Below are 18,944 nucleotides of genomic sequence, written 5' to 3'. Positions count from 1 at the left end.
ATATTTATACTTTCTGAAGAACTGGCATAATGTTTGCATGGTGATTCTTCCCAGGATGCAGGACACACAGTGATCCCAGATCTGGTACAACTCAATGCAGGAAAATAAAAAGATTTTTTTTTTTTTTTTTTTTTTTTAGGCAATGTTTTGCTCATGTTGCTCAGGCTGAAGTGCAATGGTGTGATCTCGGCTCACTGCAACTTCCGCCTCCCAGGTTTAAGTGATTCTCCTTACTCAGCCTCCCGAGTAGCTGAGACTACAGGCACCCGCTACCATGCCCAGCTAATTTTGTATTTTTAGTAGAGATGGGGTTTCTCCATATTGGTCGGGCTGGTCTTGAACTCCTGACCTCAGGTAATCCACCCGCCTCAGCCTCCCAAAGTGCTGGGATTACAGGCATGAGCCACCGCACACGGCCAAGAAGGATGTTTTTGAGGTGAGAAAGTCAGAGATTATCCTCAGACCTTCATCTTCACCCCCATATCCCAGAAACCTTTTCGAAGGTATTCCTCTGAGGGAATGTGTTCTCTCTCCGGTCCATAAGGGGGCGTAGTTTTAAGGGCAAAAATTTTCCCAAGCCATGCCCCCCTCCCATCTCTCTCCATCTGGGAGATTCAATGGTGTATGTTTGAATTTCACGGGCACCAGAAGAAACTAAAAGTCAATCGCTCCAGCAGAAGTTCAAAGGAACTCCAGGGTCTTGGAGAAGGTGAGGGTTTCTCCCAAAATAAACGGCCATGCTCCTTCACCTACGCAGGATTTCCAACTTTATGGAATCCTGGGATTTTCCCTCTGGAATCCCCTTCCACACTCTTACTAGAAGCCTTTCTCTTCTCCTTTCCTTCTCTTTCTCTACATAAATAAAATCACCTTTCTGCAACAGTTTTTTGGGTCCGATATTTTACTCTGTGAGCATATGGTGCAGCTGAAGCGGTCCCACCACTTATTCTTTAAGAGGTTGGAGGCCAAGAACCCACAACATCCAAGAAGAAACCCAGTTACACCTCCTTCACTGTCCCTCATATTCAGATAAGGTATTTACACAGGAGTCAGCTCAGCTCTTTGTGTCTCTAGCACATCCATATTTTAGTAAAGGTGTTTTGATTCCAGTTTGAGGATGGTAGGGGATATACTAAGATACTTAATGTTCAGCTTCTTACCTCATGTTGGTACATACTAATAGCAGTGGCATGTCACCTTATCAATAAAATGCAGCTGGTGGGAACCAAACTGATCAACAATATGTTTTTCCAAACCTTTAAGGAGGCTTAAATTTTAGTAATCTCCATTCTCAGCTAGTTAGCTCTTCCATGACATCAACCCCATTTTATCTCTTTCAAACAAAATACAGTTGTCCCTTGAACAATGTAGGTTTGAACTTCACTGCTCCACTTATATGTGAATTTTCTTTCGCCTCTGCCACCCCTGAGATGGCAAGACCAATCCCTGCCCTGTCTCCTCCTCCTCAGCCTACTCAATGTGAAGAAGACAGGATGGAGAGCTTCATAATGATCCACGTCCACTTAATGAATAGTAAATGTGTTTTCTTCATGATTTTCTTAACAATGTTTTCTTTTCTCCAGCTCACTTTATTGTAAGAATGCAGTGTATAATACATATAACATACGAAGTATGTGTTGACTGTTACTGTTGGTGTTATTGGTAAGGCTTCTGGTCAACAGTATGCTATTAGTAGTTAAGTTTTGGGTGAGTCTATAATGATATGTGGACTTTCTGCTGCACAGGGACTTGGTGCTCCTAATCATTGTATTGTTAAAGGATCAACTGTACATGTATTTGTTGTTTTTTTAACACAGGAATATTGGAAGATAAATTAGTGAGTCATGTGTGATACTTAATCTTTCTTATAGACTTCCTCAAGTTCAAAAAAATAGGACAGTTTTCTGTGTTATACTCTGCTACTTGAACCACTTCACGCTAGATGCAATGAAATTTGTGGAGTCCTTTTATGAATCACTGAAAATACAAATTGTTTTAAGATTTTTCAGTATATTGAATAAAAGGGGAAAGAATAGTATCTTCTAGTTTAGCTTATTAAGCGATGTCCAACGTTTTGGCTTCCCTGGACAACATTGAAAAAATTGTCTCGGGCCACACATAAAATACACTAACACTAATGATAACTGATGAGCTGGAAAAAAAAAAAAAGATTCATGCATAATATTCATCATCTCCACCACTACAGATAAGAAAAAAGTTCTTACATTCAAAGGGTTGCACATGGCTATAACTAGCCTCAATATTTGGATAAGTAGGCCAGGCACAGGGGCTCATACCTGTAATTCCAGCTATGAAATTGGGTGGCTGAGGTGGGTGAATCACTTGAGATCAGGAATTTGAGACCAGCCTGGCCAACACGGTGAAACCCCATTTCTACTAAAAATACAAAAATTAGCCAGGTGTGGTGGTGGGTGTCTGTAATCCCAGTTACTTGAGAGGCTGAGGTAGGAGAATTGCTTGAACCAAGAGGCAGAGGTTGCAACATAGGTTGCAATGGCTGAGATCACACCACTATACTTTATCCCAGGCAAAAGAGCAAGGCTCCAACTCAAAAAAAAAAAAAAAAAAGGTAAGTATTGGAATTGTTATAAAGTCAGAAGCTGCATGCCACATCTGTGGGAGAATTTCTCAAGGGTATTTACCCAAGACTGGGATTTCTGAGTGATGAGATATTCATACTCCTAATATTATTACCATCAGATTGCACTGGCCTCATTCCCATGGAACTAGCACTTGCTTATCATTAAGCTGAAATATTAAGACTTTTAGAAGTTATTCTCTCGTATATGGAAGAAATTGCAATAGCACAGAGAGTAAATTAGGAGATAGAATTCTTTGACTTGATTATTATTTTTTGTTTTATATATATTTTTTTATTTGGTGATTATCTCTTAAATATGTTTGAGAAGTCCTCTAAAAGTCACCATTAATTGAATAGTCTGAGAGACCAAAAGTAAGTCTATTACCCGAGGGAAAGGGAAAACACTGAAACTCTTAAATTTTCTCTCTGGACTAAATATGTAAATAGAAGTACTTGGGGAAAAAATGAGAAAATGCCATGTACTTTCAACATAATACAGATTTAATTTATTTTCAATTACATTTATGTTAAGTACTGCCTGCATGGGAAACATAAATTTCTGTCTCTCCAAAAGACATTTACATAGAAAATACCAGATAAAAGGGGGGAAAAAAGTATGTTGAATCTTAGTGAAAATAAAAATTCTTCAAAACTTTATAAAGCATAAATTATACATATTATTTCTTGAATAAAGAAATATTTTGTCTTTTCACATACAGTTTATTTATTGGGTCTAGTTTACATAGTCAGTCATAAAGAATGTCTTTTTTTGACTACACTAAGATTCATTCATTCGAAAAAGTATATAAGATGTCTGTCACATAATCTTGACTGTTCTAGGTGCACGGAACACAAAAGTGAAAAAGTTAGTGCCTATTTCTTTATTTCTAATACATGTATAAATATACATACATACAGAGACAAATAGGAAGAAATATTTATAAAAAGATATATATCATTAATGGCTTTTATTGAACTCTCAAAACTATAGCAAAGTGACATAATAATGAATTAGTCATGAGAAATCTGAACGTATCATGAAGAGAAAAGCAAATTATTTTAGCCTAAGTGGGTATTAGCACTCCTCTATCCTATTTTTATTTCCCAGATGCTGAGGTGGAGGAGTCCACTGGGTCATGTCAGGTATCTTCAGCAAAAAGAAAATGCATATCCAGTAGAAACTGGTGACTATGTATTCAATAATTTCTATGATTGTGATCAGACTGGCCCCACAAAATAGACCCAGCTGACCACCAAGATCTGCTGTAATAAAACCAATTAAAAAAAATTAAATGTCATTATTTTTCATAAAAAGCAAATTGAATATTATTAGAAGTTAAATTAGTTGAAGCAAAACATAATCATAACTGATGTGAAGATAGGTTAATAGTATTATTTTAACATTTGATATGAATAAGGTAATAGCAATTGGTAATATCAAAGTAATACTCATACAAATCATCATAAAAAGCAAAGAAAAGCAAACATAAAATCTGATTGCAAACATGTAACTCAAAGACTTTGGAGGATATAAAATTTAGGTAAATTCATTAGAGAGTCTAGATAATTACAAACTCATTTCTAGGTGTTAAATGAAGAGTAAAAACGCGTCATCCATATAGCACTACTGGATGATGATGTTTTCCAGAAAATTAATTTCCAGGCAAGTTGTGACACCAAGTGTCAAAACTTTATTTCTTTTTATGCATTCATATTTTTCCTTTATTTAAAATATATTAACACAGCATTGCCTTTTCTGATATTTTTAAATTTATATTTCCTGTTTGTGATTTTTTTATTGTGGTGAAATAGATATGACATAAAATTTAGCATTTTAACCATTTTTAAGCATACAGTACTGTGGCATTAAGTACATTCACATTGTTATGCAGCCATTCCATTATCTTCATCTATTTCCAGGACGTTTTCATCTTCCCTAACTGAAACTCTGTATGCATTAAACTCTACCTGCTCATTCTTCCTCTCCCTGGCCCATGACAACCACCATTTTACTTTCTGTCTCTGAATCTGACTACTCCAGCAGTGCTTTCATAAATAGATTAGATTATCAATCATTATCTCATTGCCCTGGGCCGTTCTTAGCACCATTCGTTTTTGTAAAGTGAGATAATGAAGCATAGGCTTCTCCAAGAGCTTTGGTGAATTTGCATATTTCGTTTATATTCAGGGTCTCAGCTGCAATGCCTGACTGCTGTCACTTTTGCCTGAGTGTCTCTGTCTGTGACATGGACTTGGCTTCCTCTAAGATGTGGTGAAATCTAGGAAATCGGCCATTATGTTTATTAAGGTCTGTGTGGAGAAGGCAAGTGAGCAGGCAGTGGTTGTAAACAAAATGCCTAGTTTTGCTTCCTCAGGTTCTTCTTTTTAAGCCACTCTGGGGTGGAGCCCTGTTTGGAGGTATGAGGTGGCCGAAACATTCTACAAGACTCACTTCATGAGGGATCTGAAGGTAAAGTTTGATGTAAATGGGAGTATAAGATGAAACACCACCAGCATTTTTTTAAATAAATGTCCATGTGAGTTTGTGTAGTGTTTTCTAGGGAATGGAAATGTGTCAGATTTAAATAGCAGCTGAATGACAAGTTCGATTGATTCTTGTCCTTCACTGACAAGCTAAACCTTAAATGTGAAAGAAAAAAAAAAACTGACGATTTTTTTTTTTTTTAATAGAAAGCAATTAAATAACACTTACCAAGTAACTCAGACACACTCACTGCCTTTTGCTGCTGGGTTATCTTATAGTTTAGGTCACTATAATTAATTTCAATTTTTACAAGATTCTCCCTAGTGTTAAAAAAAAGTAGTGTTAATACAGCTTCAGATTGTCAGCATTACTTTTAATTCCCATCAAATAAAAGTAATATTCATTTTTGTTTTAAATACTACTTAAACTGGACACATAATTGTTTTTCATATTAATCATGAGTAGTAGGATTTAGAAGGCATTTTTGTCATGTGGTTTTTAAGAAAAAATAATTTTCCCCAATAATTTTTCTGCACCTCATTCCTGAGAAACTAGAAAAAGATATTAAATGTAAATATCTATTGAATAGACTAAAGTATTTACAAACATTTAAATGTGTGTTTAATTTTCATTCAAATCTTGGTTCTGTCTTTTGTTACTTACATGACCTTCAAGAAATCACACTGGATTTTTTGAGCCCGGGTTTCCTCATGTGTAGTCAGGATTTTAGAGTTGAGCTCATAGAGTTGTAGTGAGGTGAAATTAAATTATGTACATGCAAAATTGACACAGAACCTTACATATTTTGAGTGTTCGATGAATAATAATTATTAACTCTGTGTTATTAATATACTTAGGCAAAGACTCTTTTTAATGTCTATTAGAAATTTTTATATGTGACCAGAATGGCTAAACATCTTTTAAAACTCTAATAGCTCATTATATGGTCTTGGAAGCCCTCACTTTCTCTATCTCCAGCCCAGTCCCCTACCTTGAACTTCAATAATATATTCAGTTCATTCTTATGTTTCTACTTGGATGCCTAATAGATGTTTCAACTTTAACATGTTCCAAGTCAAATGCTTCATATTTTCCCTATTTATACTGTAAATTTTCACACTCCATAGCCAATCCATCAGGAAATCCCATTTTTTTGTGTTACCTTCAAAATATATCGGGACTCCTATGACCTCCCACCCCATTCAATGCTACCCACCTTTGCCCAAGCCTTCATGACCTCTCACCTGGATTTTTGCAATAGTTTGTTAACTGGTCTTTCTGTTTCCTACTTTAATGCACCCCCACTTCAACAAATAAACAGAATACTCTATTCTGCACATAGTAACCGAAATATATACCTGCAACTTGTCAAAACATGTCACTTTTCCCCCAATTCCACTGCCCACCCCATGCAGAATTCTTAATATACTGTAAGTAAAATTCCTCCACGGAGTTTTGAGAGCCACTACTCTAGGTCTTTGCTCCACTGTCACCTCCTCAGGAAGGACTTTCCTGACCATAATCCACAACACTCAGAACAACCCTCCTTGACCCTGGCTTCCCCAGACTGCTTTTCTCTGCTGCTCCCCCACAGGGCTTAGCACCATCTGACATGACGGTATATAGTGATCACCCAGTTCCATCCCAGTGGACAGAAGCCCAGCAAGGCAGAATTTTTGTCTTTTGTACACTGATGCATCCCTAATGCCTAGAATACTCCTGAATTCTAACAAATAATAAGTTGTTCCTTAGATATATGTAAAATGGCAACTAAGGGAGCAAATTAAAGATGAAACCAATAAATGAATGGATCAATATTACCCTCACAGTAATACAAGCTGAAGCAGAAACCAAGCACCTCATGATTTTAAAATGGCAATAATGATTGCCATTAAGAATGAATACTATTAACAGAGTTTCCTAGAATTATGTAGTGGTCTTTAATACATCTAAGGAACATGGCTGTAAATCACTCTCCTTGTTGTTTACAGCTTTTGAAATCAATAATTCTAAGTATACTCAATTGAAAATACATCATTAATATGTTTACTTAATTTCCATTGGTTTAACCCTGGGTAACAGGAGAATGTTCTATGCTTAAGTAGATAATCGGGGAGTATAGTAATATTTACAAGTGATAAAACAGTTGCCTAGGTAACAGATAATAAAGTTGTCTTGGAAGTCCAGAAATTTTAGTAGTATTCCAATCTCTTTGGCTTCCATTGTACTCCTAATTTGTATGTGCACTGATAATACTGTTTAATTTCCCAAGCACAACATTCATAATCATTTCTAAGCATTATCTGCCTGTGATTTTGAAAAAGTTAAATTCTTCCCCTGCAAAAATACTGTGCTATTTGCTCAACTTCTCTCAGGCAGTTGTTTCGTCCACTCATTTGGGTCTCACTGAATCTGTGCCTCATGGCAATACTGAAATTGTTCAGAATTCAACAGAATTTAAGTCCAAAAATAGTTGTTTCTGTCAGGGGAGGCACAATTATAAAATAAAAACTGAATTTTTTATTGTATTACAAAATATTTTTTAAAAAGCTTCCAGATGCTTGAACATGAGTGCTGCATTAGGGGAATGAGCTAATTTGGCATAGAGGAAACAATTGTACACAATTTTTATTTCAAAATGTGTTAAGTTAAAACAGAACAATTTTAAAAATTTACTTGTTTTACTAATGAAGTTGCCCTAACTTCAGACACAGTTTACTGTTATCTTCAAGGGTAAACTCCACACTGCCTACTAGAGTTAAGCTAAGCCCCTCAACATTTTGGGCTTCAACAGCAGCCACATGAGACCCTGGATTGGCCATGGAGTAGCATTTATTTCTGTCCCAGGAAGACACACGTACAGCTTCATGATGAAAGCTAAGGGTTGCCTCTTTTTAAATGGCTACTGCTAACATTTCACATTTGCCATCCTGACAAACTGCATTTGTGTCTTCTGATTTACCACTCTCTGATTTCTGGTACCTTTACACACACCAGTTTCTTGATTGTATGTGTGACTTCTAACTGTCTCTGTGTAGGAGTTGGGCAACTCCTGAGTCCAGCCAGCTTTGTTCAGCTGCTCACCTTAGTCTTGCTGGTAATGGCCTCCACTATTTAAAAGCATGTAAGGTCCTTACATGTACATTACATGATAGGATTAATTGGAGAACTATTCATAATCATATGGACAGGAGACAGAAAAATACTGGGTAGAAGAGGGCGGTTTCCTGACAAAGGCCCACCCTCAGGCCTGGATACCCCTGGCCCTAACTGACAACAGACATTTCTGGTTTTGCACCCAAAAAGTTTCCTTTTGGCCCACCACACCCCCATGCTTCCCCTATATGAAACCCAAATCCCAAGCTCCAGAAGAGACCAGCAGACCAGCAGATCACCAAACAAGTGATGGCAAAATGATGGGGCAGAGAAAGAGATGAGGAGGGAGATCTGAACGCCAAGCGAGTTTGGCCAGGAGTGTTCAGAGAAGAGTCTAGCCATAGCAACTCAACTCCACGGAAAGATCGCAATCCCACTCCATCCCCCCTTCTAGCTCCCCATCCATCTCACTGAGAGCCACCTCCAGCACTACCTAAAACCTAACACTCATCCTTCAAGGCTGTGTGTAATCCGATTCTTCTGAGACATTGGGCCAGAGCTCTGGATACAGAAGGCTGTCACACTGGCCCTCTGCCCTTGCGATAAGGCAGAGGATCCATTGAGCTTACTAGCAAGCTATCTGTAGACAGCAAAGCTGAAAGAGCTTTGTAACACTGGGGCTGCAGGCACCCATCCCTAGACACTACTGCAGGGTCTTTGGAGCCCAAAGCACTCCCCCTGGTCTCTGCACCTGCCAGTATGCATGCTCCCCGTAGGGGTCTGAGCTGCGGGATTACTAAACAGGCCAGCAACACCCTGTTGCACACTCTGCAAGGGGAATCAGGGAACTCTCCCGTTTAGAGAATATCTGAGTTTTGGAAACAAACAAACAAACAAAAAAATAAAACAGCATTAAGATCCTCTTGTTTCCTACATGGTTTTCTTTTCTGATTCACCAATATGTCTCCAAAATCATGTCTACTTTCTCTGCATATTAAGTAAGTATGAAACTCAGGAAATTTCTATCAACTAAAAGACACAGGAAGTGCTCTTCTGAGTCATATTTAAATATGCCAGGAAAAATATTAAAAGCAAATAAGTTTCCCACATTAAAACAAAATATATAACTAGGTGTTTGTGCTGGAGCCAGAAGTGTAAACAAACACAATTGTAAATTTTACAGTAGTTTATCATTTTATCTGCTCTTTGAAATCACTCCATTAGTCCTGTTTTGATGAAAATACATTTTCTCTCTGATCTGTAGAGAACATTTTATTAACCTGATGCTTACATGGGAATATTTTTTTTCTTTTATTAAAGTAAGTACAAGGCTAACATTGGAATTAAAGCATGCTTTCCAAATTATGTACATGTCTGTGAAAATATAAATCAACCTTAAGATAGTTAATATTTTTACTTTAATAGATTTAACTATAGATACTAATATACTATATTGCTGCTTCATGTCCTAGTCCTAAAAGTACAAAGAAACAAACAGAAATGCTAAAGTTGCTTCACTATTTAAAAAAAAAAGTTTTTCATGAAGCTTGATTTGTAATTTTTTTTTTTGATTCGTAATTTTTAAGAGGCAGTACAGTGTAGCAGAAAGAGAACTAATTTAATTCTCAGTTAATCAGGGCACTTGGAATCATGTGTCTGGGTTGCAAATACATGGGGACCAGAGTCAAAGTTCTTGGGCATAACTTCTTTCTGTGCTCCTATCTTCGCAGAACCATTTCCTAAAATACAACGTCCTTCAGTTTTCTCTTCTGTAAAATTAGAATATTAATTTGTTTCATCTACCTTGTATAGTTATTAGAAGACTCAAAGTGTATAATGTACAGGTAAGGAGTTTTCATATTTTAAGGCATCCACTGTTATCAGTCAATATTATTATTTTCCCTAGTTTGGGCAATAAAGTTTTGATCATAAGCAAATTACTCAAACAAGCATCATTTTCTTTTCATACAATTAAAGTAAGGAGTTGAAAGATATGATTTTATCTGCTTTTAAAATTCCATGCTTTCATGGTTAATTCAGTTACGAAAGCCATTGCCTCCCTTGATTGATCAGAATTTTATTTCCTGAGTCTATGAGACTTTTTAATAGATAAAAAAAAATCTACGTTAATTATCAATAATTTAAAAGACTAGTAAGGTTACCTGATGTATTTCCGGCTTTGATTCAACTTCTTGGAAAGATAGTTTAAAGCTTTTTGACTTGGAAAAGAGGAATAAGAAATAGTGGCAGGGTATTCTGTTTCTTCACAAGAAACAGGGCAGCTAGAATTATGTGTTCCCACTGTACATAACTCCTTAAGTTCAATGTGGTCTGAAATGAAAACCAGGACAGGGGATTCAGAGAGGAAAAATATTTCATCATGGGTAGGATACTTTTATAAAGTTTATCATTTCACTTTCAATGTTAAAAAAAAAAAGTGGTTACCAAGTCCTATCACTACCCTTTGGACCACCTCCCAGTGCCCATTCTCTCTGCTCCTCATTTGTGGTAGAGCTCCTCACACACACACACACACACACACACTCGCATACATATACTCTCACATACATAATACTTTCTCACACATGCAAACACATACACTCTTCTGACCCCATTATCCCACAACAGTCCCTTCTGAACTGCATTCATGATGTTTTTCCCCAACCTCTCCCTCCAACCTCTAACAGGGATAAAAAATCAGAAGAAATCTGGCAACATCATTTCAAGTGTATTGGTTAGTAATATGGCTTTTCCATATTTAGCTTGTGATCTATTAAAAAAAAAAAGATTCTTTCTACCTATAGCCATACCTTGAAATATTTCAGAACCATTGAAAGGAAACTTCTAAATCTATTCCTGCTGTCCTGGAGATATTTCCACAATGGCCTATAAGAGCAAGTTTCATAGAAGGGTATGTACTGGGATTCCATCTTAATAAAACAACCAAATGACTTAAAGTGGAGGTATATATGTGGAGAAAGCTATGGTAGGATATACTAGACTGTTATCATTGGTTGCAGGTTAAGGTAAGAGTTATGAAAGCAAAAAAGGAGGGTGCTCTTTAATAAGAACTTGTCCCCAATAAATATGGCATGCACAATTATAATTCCATTATTGAAAAAATTTTATATGCCATGTACATACTATGAAATGAATGAAGAATTATTCTCAATCAGAGAATTCTCAATAATAAAATTTCTACTTATTTTTACATGATTTCCTTTCTACTCTGTAGCAGTTGAACTATTTGCAATAAACACATTTTATTTGTGTAACAATAAAAGGCAACTAGGATATTTTGATTATACAAAAGAACAAAACTTAACAATTCAGATGTGTCTTAGCATCAGAGGGTTTTTGTTTGTTTGTGTGTACTTCCTGGGTTTGTTAGCTACTATTTAAAAACACTTTTAAAAAGATCTTCTCTTATATTCTATATTCTGTTTAATTCCCGGGCTATTCACAGTTTGACTTAATGTTTTGTATTACTTTGAGCAACTTTAACATAAATCCTGAAAACAAAAGTAAATTAAGAACTTACCAAGTGCAGGAGAAACACAGCTGTAGTACTTCTGTAGGTCACATTCTATTCCATTTCCTTAAAAACAATATAAAGACTTGACATTTTGTAAAATGGGTGATCTGATGACGAAAATACCTTCCTTATCTACATCTATCCATCCATTCATCCACCCACCCATTCATCTATATGAACAGTTATTCTTTCTTAAGCAAAACTATGAAACCAAGTTAGTACCCAATGACAATATGCGTTGGGAGGAATAATAATGTTTTTGTTTCTTTCTATACTTCTTTCTATCTGTCTCTATCATTCTAAAATCTTTAAGTGGGAATAATAATTTTAAAACGTAAGTAGTTTTTAAATTTAAAATTACTTTCATACTTCTCATCTCATTTGATGCTGTTCACAGTCCTGTGATATGAGAATCTTCGTTTTACAGGTAAAGAAATTAAGCCTCAGAAAGTGGCTTGCTCAAGACCATACAGTTAGGGGGACCCTGGCATATTCTGTATATCTTCCATCTTGCTCCCTCTATCCATTTACACACGCACACAGACACAAACACACACTCACACACACACTCTCTCTCTCTCTCTGTCTCTCTCTCTCTCACTCTCAATGGACAGCCATTCCAGAGGTAGGATGGGGGTGGGTAAGTACCACTATATAAGCACCCATCATAGATTGTGAGATAAGTAGTAAAATCAGTATGTATCAGAGCTGGGTTTACTCCTAGGGCTGATTCTATAGCCTTAATCTTTTAACCTGAATACAGTATTTGTCTATTGCTCTAATCCTTGTGGCTCAGCAGTTAGCCACAATGTTTAGTCAGTAATCTGGAAAATAACCAAAGGAAAATAATAAAAATAACCAAAGAAAATAACCAAACCAAAGGAAAATAACCAAAATAATGTTTGTTTAACTATAAGGACCTGCTCTTTATAAATAAACTGAAATAAGTTTAAAAAAATCTGCTTTCAACACTGAGTTAGGAAAAAGGCTCATTTTTCTGGATTATTTCTTGCTCTGGCAATAATATTTCTTCTTTTATAAAGAACAATTCAGAAAACAAAAACAAAAACAAAAAAGGTAGTAGATGGAACACAGAAAAAAAAAAAAAAAAAAAAAAAAAAGAAAACCAAACAAAAGAACAATAAAATTTGGGAAATGACCAGTATCTGAAAAGCTGTTTTGGAGATCGCTTCCTCAAATTGTTAGCGGAATTACCTTAGTGAACTCACTTCACGCTTAGAAGCTTCTGTTTCTTCATATATCAGTACACTTAAAGGGATATGTGAGAATCTAACCAAATAAGATCATATTCCTGAATGCATTTGGTATATCCTACAGTTTATGCAGATGTCATTCTTTGTGTTTTATGTAGCACCTTGCCTAGTTTCTGGTCCACTTTAGCCAATAGGCTTTTGTTTAATAATAATAAAATTTAAAATTCTAAACATGATTCTTCATGAAACAATTCAGACTTCTTTCCAGTAACTTTGCCGATAAAATTAGGTATGAGAAATTAGAGCCAGAGCCATCAGTTTTATATAGAACAACAGTTTTTGGAGGGGCTAGAGACCATTAATCTGGATACTGGAAAGAAGGAAGTGATGGTTCTGAAAATCTCTGAAAAATAATAAAACCACTTTTGCAAACATTTATAACTGAGACAATCATTACAGTGAAAGAGATTTGACTGAACTGACTCCATCTTGTTTCTAACCTCCACGCCGTCCTTGTTCACTCCTGGGCATAAGCTGAAGTAACTTTGGGAGGACCTTAGTTTATAGTTTAGCTCTGCAACAAAGACAGTAGCAGCCCTTTCTCAAAACAATCCCTTTCCTGCCTGGGTTCTAGACTGCCTTTAGTACGGCTAACAGATTAGCCACAGGATTAAAAATCATGTTTAGGAAGGAGTCATGCAGCTGGAGGCTGCAAGATTCTAAACCTCCCCAAATTGCTCCTGATGATAACATCACTATTGTAAAAGCTAAGATTAGTGCTTGAGATATTTTGCACACCCTGTACTCCATGGGTCAGCTGACACCACCCAGATCAAAAAACTGACCCATCTGATTTTGTGACCCCACCCAGGAACTGACTCAGCGAAAAAGTACAGCTTCAATATGATCTTATCTCTCATCTGACCAATCAGAACCCCTGATTCACTGGTTCCCTGGCCCCCTACCCACCAAATAATCCTTAATAACTCTGATCCTAATAGGGAGACTGATCTGAGTCATAATAAAACTCCAATCTCCGTCACAGCCAGCTCTGCATGAATTACTTTTTCTCTACTGCAATTCCTCTGTCTTGATAAATCAGCCCTGCTAGGCAGCCCCAAGGTGAACCCTCCAGGTAGTTACAATAGTTTGGCAGGTAGATTGTGTAACAACCATGTATCTTTCTAGATATGCTGTGGGAGGGCTTTGTAAGAGACCTGAATAAAAATATACGACATTCATACAGACTATATTCTGTGCCAGGCATTATTTGAATCACTTACATACCCCTTTCATTCTTACAACAACCCTATAAGATGAGGTTATTATCCTCTCCTCCATTTGAAAGCAAGGGAGAGAAGTTAGGTCACTTGTTCAAGATTATCTAGGGAAGAAATTATGGAGTTGTAAGGAGCAGCCTGGGTGAGACCCAGCTCTTATTTACACTGTTTCCTTGAATGCTTGCTTCTCACTCATGGTTCTGGAAAAGTTGCAAACTGTATGTAAAGGAGGCCTGAAGTTCATTTACAGTAACAAAGAAAACAACTTTCCAACGATGAAATCTACAGGCTTGGTAAGACATATCCATTACCTAATTTTTCTTTCAAACTTGAGAAAACCCTGACGTGCTGTTATAGATACTTGAGACTATCCAATTTTAGCCTTTGAGAATTAAGTATCGGGGCCCCACCCCGATGACACAAATTTCTTTTCCAGAAATCTCTGCTATGATTTCATAATGTAAAATTGGTCAGCTGAAGTTGTACTTGGCAAATGAATGATCTTCCTGTGCAGAATTTCAAAAGAATGGAAACCAATTTAGTGATCTGTTGATTTTCTATGTTTCATATTAAGTAAGTAGAAACATAAAATTCAAAAAAAATTTAGGACTCAACTTTTGGTGACTTTGTCATTAGCTGTAATTTTAGGCTAGAAAGAGAAGGAACAGGCTTAAGGATGTATTAATTTTTCTGTGAATGGGTCAGTTGCTTTTGTAGTTACATTTAATAATACTTAATATTCCATTTGTATTTCAATACTCTATTTCTCCCGGACCTTTTGTAACCCTCTAGGAAACACTTAACTACCTAGTTAAGTTAGGGGGCAGTTAGTCTTTACCAGGAAGGAGGAAAGGCAAACATCCACACTGCTTTTTTATGTGCTGCGCTTTGCATTCCTTCAAGCAACCGGAAGTGCTGTAGCTGCTGAAATTCCGCAGCTTGATGTTAGGATTGCATTCTCCCCAAGGGTATTCTTGATGAATTGTCTTAAGATAAAGATAAATACTTGATTCAGGAGATTTGTTTACATCAATTCACTCATTTTCCATTAAGAAGTTGATACACATATTTATTTTACTCTCAGAGCTCTTTGATTTTCCGAAAATTGGGTACTGTTGTCTATTTTGCCTACTCTATTTGAGGAAGAAAATAAAATTAAAGACAGACTTGAAACGGAGTAAGTAGCAGTTAACATTAGGGCTGGGTCATTAGTAAAGATCCCAGTAAGCAAAAATAACTCCTCCTAGCTTAGCCCAACTAACTGCAGCTGAAAACTTACCTTACAGCCCGCGTTCCAGGCCAGTTATAAAACCTGTATTTAGAGAAAGTAGAGGCAAAGCAGACTTGGTCTCTCTACATAGATAGTCCCTCTCCCTACACAGATAAGAGCACCAGAGAGTATCTTCAGGTCTGCAGCCCGCACATACTTCTGCAATTCCTGTTCTTCGGATCTCCCTGGGTGTCCTCCTCAACCTTTTGACCCCCTATCTTGGCTGCAAGGTTATAGAGTTAAATGACCCCGAAGCCCAAGATTGTAAAACGTGATTAACTGTCCGTGTCCAAACCCTGTTTCCTGCCTTGTTTTCTCGCCTCGAATTGCACAAAAGCAATGCATTCTCTTTGTTCAGGGCTGGCGGCCATTACAGGCAGCGAGGCCACCGTCAGCCAGGGCTCCAGTAAAGAAATGTTCTCGTGTCTCTTGGTCTCTCTGGCTTCTCGGCTTGAATTCTCACAATGTTTTTTGGTGCACGGGCCGGGAAAACAAGCAGAAGAACAGAGACGACAGGCTGGCTGTCTCCTTTTCCTGTGGGGCTTGGGCCCCCGGGCCCAGGGAGACCCTCCTCCTTTGGAGCAGGAGCTTGGCTCTCCCAGTCCCCGAGTCCTTCCCCCGACAGCGCAGCGGAACCTGGAAGTGATGACGAGACAATTTTCAGAGGCCGCTGCTTCAGGAACTGCGGTAAGACATCAAGGGCCCAAAACAGAGTAGAAAAGAAAGGGAAAGGAAAGGACGGGGAAAATCCTGCCGCAGAGGGCACGTGGGAGCTTGATCACCTCTCTCAGGGATTTAAGGGGCAACCACTCCAGGGGGTGGCTGGAGTTTCATGGCAACCCTCGTATCCTAAGGACCAGCAAAGAGCAGGACAGGGCCTGCTAGGCTGGCAGCCTACACCGTGCAGCGGGGCGCAGCTCGCCTGCTGCCAGAGCAGCCGCGATGGAGCGTGCTGAGTCGGGGTGTCAAGAAAGCGAAAGCACCAGAGGGCGACCAGACGGAGCTCCCTCATCATCCCGTGAGAGAGAGCTTGCCCTGTCTGTTAAGGAGTCTTAGAAGCGGAGGTGTGTGAACCACCCCAGGGCGCGACAGGGGCCCGCCCTGTCCTTTGACAAGTCCTGGGATGGGGAGGTGTGTGTGTGAGAGACGGTTCCAGGAGGAACCAACGCGGGGAGCGACGGGGAGAGGCACAGATCCCTTAGTCTGGGATGTGAGCTCTGCGGCGTGTGCATGGCTGGCCTGTCCTAGGGTGGTGCATACAGTCTAAAGAAGAGTCCCCATGGAAGGGAGGAGCCCTGTGGGAGATTAAGGGATTCTCCTGACTAAGCATCACCTGAACATCCCATAGAAGGACCCTGCCAGGCCAGCCTGGGAGGAAAGGGTGTCATTGTGCCTCTTGAGGGTGGAGGAGGAAGGCAATAAATCAAAATGGGAAAAGAGTGAAAACTTCCACCTACTCCTTTGGAGTGTATGCTGAACAATTTCAAAAACAAACAAACAAACAAACAAACAAACAAAAAAATGCTTTTCTGGGCAATACGGTGTAAAGTTGTCTCTTCAGAAGTTAAGGACTCCGTAAGCTGGAGTGGCCAGCCTTTGGAGTTGCTTGGCCGCCAGAGGACACTCCTGACTGTAAAATGACTGGCTGAGTTTTGAAATAGTGACAGGGGTGTCAGGCCAGTCCATGCATCCAGATCAATTTCCGTACATTGACTCTTGATTAAGTGTTAATCCAGACATGACCCAAGCGGCCTGGTCCGTGCATGGTTGACTATCGTAAGACGCTGGTTGCCCATAGAGGTCCGAAGGAAGTCAGAAAACCTGTAACACATGAGACCCCAAAGAAACAAAATTCCCAGGGAGCCAAGAGAAGCCCGTTTTACAAGCTCCCCCGGAGAAGAGACTTCTCCTCCCTATGCCCCCATATCCCCATCCGTAGCAAGGCTTAGACAAGAAGAGGGGCAAATGTCTTTTGAGGAAACAGGTTCAGAAAGTAGCAGGGCTCAATTATCGGCCCAGAGGGAGGAACCCACGCTCTTGCTGTCCAAGTTCAAGGGGGATAGGCCGGACAAAGAAACGGCTTCTTCCATCTGGCCGCACCTGTGCTCTGCAGACGCCGCTCAGGGAAACTTGGGCTCAAGTTTACCTTGATGAACAGGGCCAGGTGGGACGAGGGGAACCAGTCTACTCCTACTTGACCTTCTCCACCACTGATCTCTTAAACTGGAAACATCGCAACCCTTTGTACACAGAAAAGCCTCAGGCAGTAATTGATACAATAAGATCAGTTTGCTTGTAACTCTATTCAGTACAGAAGAAAGACACAGAGTGGTGCAAGCAGCTCTCCAGTGGTTGGAGAACAATGCACCTGAAGGCACCAATGACCCACAGTAATATGCGTAAACCCACTTCCCTGACACTGACCCAAACTGGGACCCTGATAAACCAATCAATTTGAACATTTACAAAGATATAGGGAAGCACTCGTAAATGGAATAGTCAGGAGGGAGAACATCAATGAATATAGGGAAAATTTCAGAAGTCCTGCAAAAAATTGAGGAGAATCCTAGCCAGTTTTATGAAAGACTCTGTGAGGCTTACAGGCTTTATATTCCTTTTGACCCCGAGGCTGCTGATAATTAAAGACTGGTGAACACTGCGTTTGTTAGTCAGTCACAGAACAACATCAGATGGAAGCTTCAGAAATTAGAAAGCTTTGATGGCAAGCATGCCACTGAGCTGATATCAATAACTACTCAAGTGTTCATAAACAGCGATCAAGAAAAGGAAAAAAGGCAAAACAAAAACGAAAAGAAAAGGCTGAGGTAGTGGCTGCAGCACAGGCTAAAATACTAGTTGCTGCCCTAGCTGGCAGAGAAGATAACTTTGGAAGAGGGCGAGGATGCGGCTGTGGCCGGTACCAGGGGAGAGAACAGAGTGAAGCAGGAGGTCAGTTCAAACTAGGAAGAAACCAATGTGCAATTTGCAGTAAAGAAGGGCATTGGAAAAGAGACTGCCCTAATAAGGATGAAATCAATAGCCAAGCACAAGTGGGTAAAAGAAGGAGCTCAGTCTGTACATGTGCCAATGACTAATAGGCAAATGCCTGGCAGCCTCTGTGTCTTAGGACTAGACTAAGCCTTTCTTCTTATATGCAGATGAAAAAAAAAAGGAATAGCTGTGGGCGTCTTAACACACATGCTAGGGTCATGGGACCAGCCCATGTCATAGCTTTCCAAACAATTGGACTCTGTGGCACTAGGCTGGCCCCACTGCTTCAAAGTGGTAGCAACCACAGCCCAGCTGGCCCAGGAAGCTGGCACATTAATTAACTCTGGGACAAAAGTTAATTATCTGAGTGCTACCCACAGCAATTACGCTGCTAGACCAGAGAGGACACCCCTGGCTGTCTAAGCCAGGAATGAGTAGATATCAAGGGCTATTATGTGGAAACCTTAACAT

At 39.0% G+C, this 18,944-nt stretch overlaps 1 protein-coding gene across 1 annotated transcript in view; it reads right to left on the bottom strand.

Annotated features, from left to right (window-relative positions):
* Positions 1 to 3,545: 3,545 nt before the first annotated feature.
* The window catches only part of ASIC5 (acid sensing ion channel subunit family member 5), a 47,048-nt gene continuing 31,649 nt past the window's right edge, over positions 3,546 to 18,944 (bottom strand). The window contains exons 6-10 of the mRNA XM_003927948.3: positions 15,051 to 15,198; positions 11,725 to 11,781; positions 10,346 to 10,514; positions 5,316 to 5,407; positions 3,546 to 3,865 (exon numbers count right to left, since the gene is read on the bottom strand). Coding sequence (XP_003927997.2) covers positions 3,678 to 3,865; positions 5,316 to 5,407; positions 10,346 to 10,514; positions 11,725 to 11,781; positions 15,051 to 15,198 — 654 coding nt within the window. The 3' untranslated portion in view covers positions 3,546 to 3,677. The remainder of the gene's footprint in view (positions 3,866 to 5,315; positions 5,408 to 10,345; positions 10,515 to 11,724; positions 11,782 to 15,050; positions 15,199 to 18,944) is intronic.

The sequence above is a fragment of the Saimiri boliviensis genome, chromosome 3 (assembly GCF_048565385.1).
Source record: "Saimiri boliviensis isolate mSaiBol1 chromosome 3, mSaiBol1.pri, whole genome shotgun sequence".
NCBI classification, from domain to species: Eukaryota; Metazoa; Chordata; class Mammalia; order Primates; family Cebidae; genus Saimiri; species Saimiri boliviensis.
This window is presented reverse-complemented; position numbering and strand designations above follow the sequence as displayed.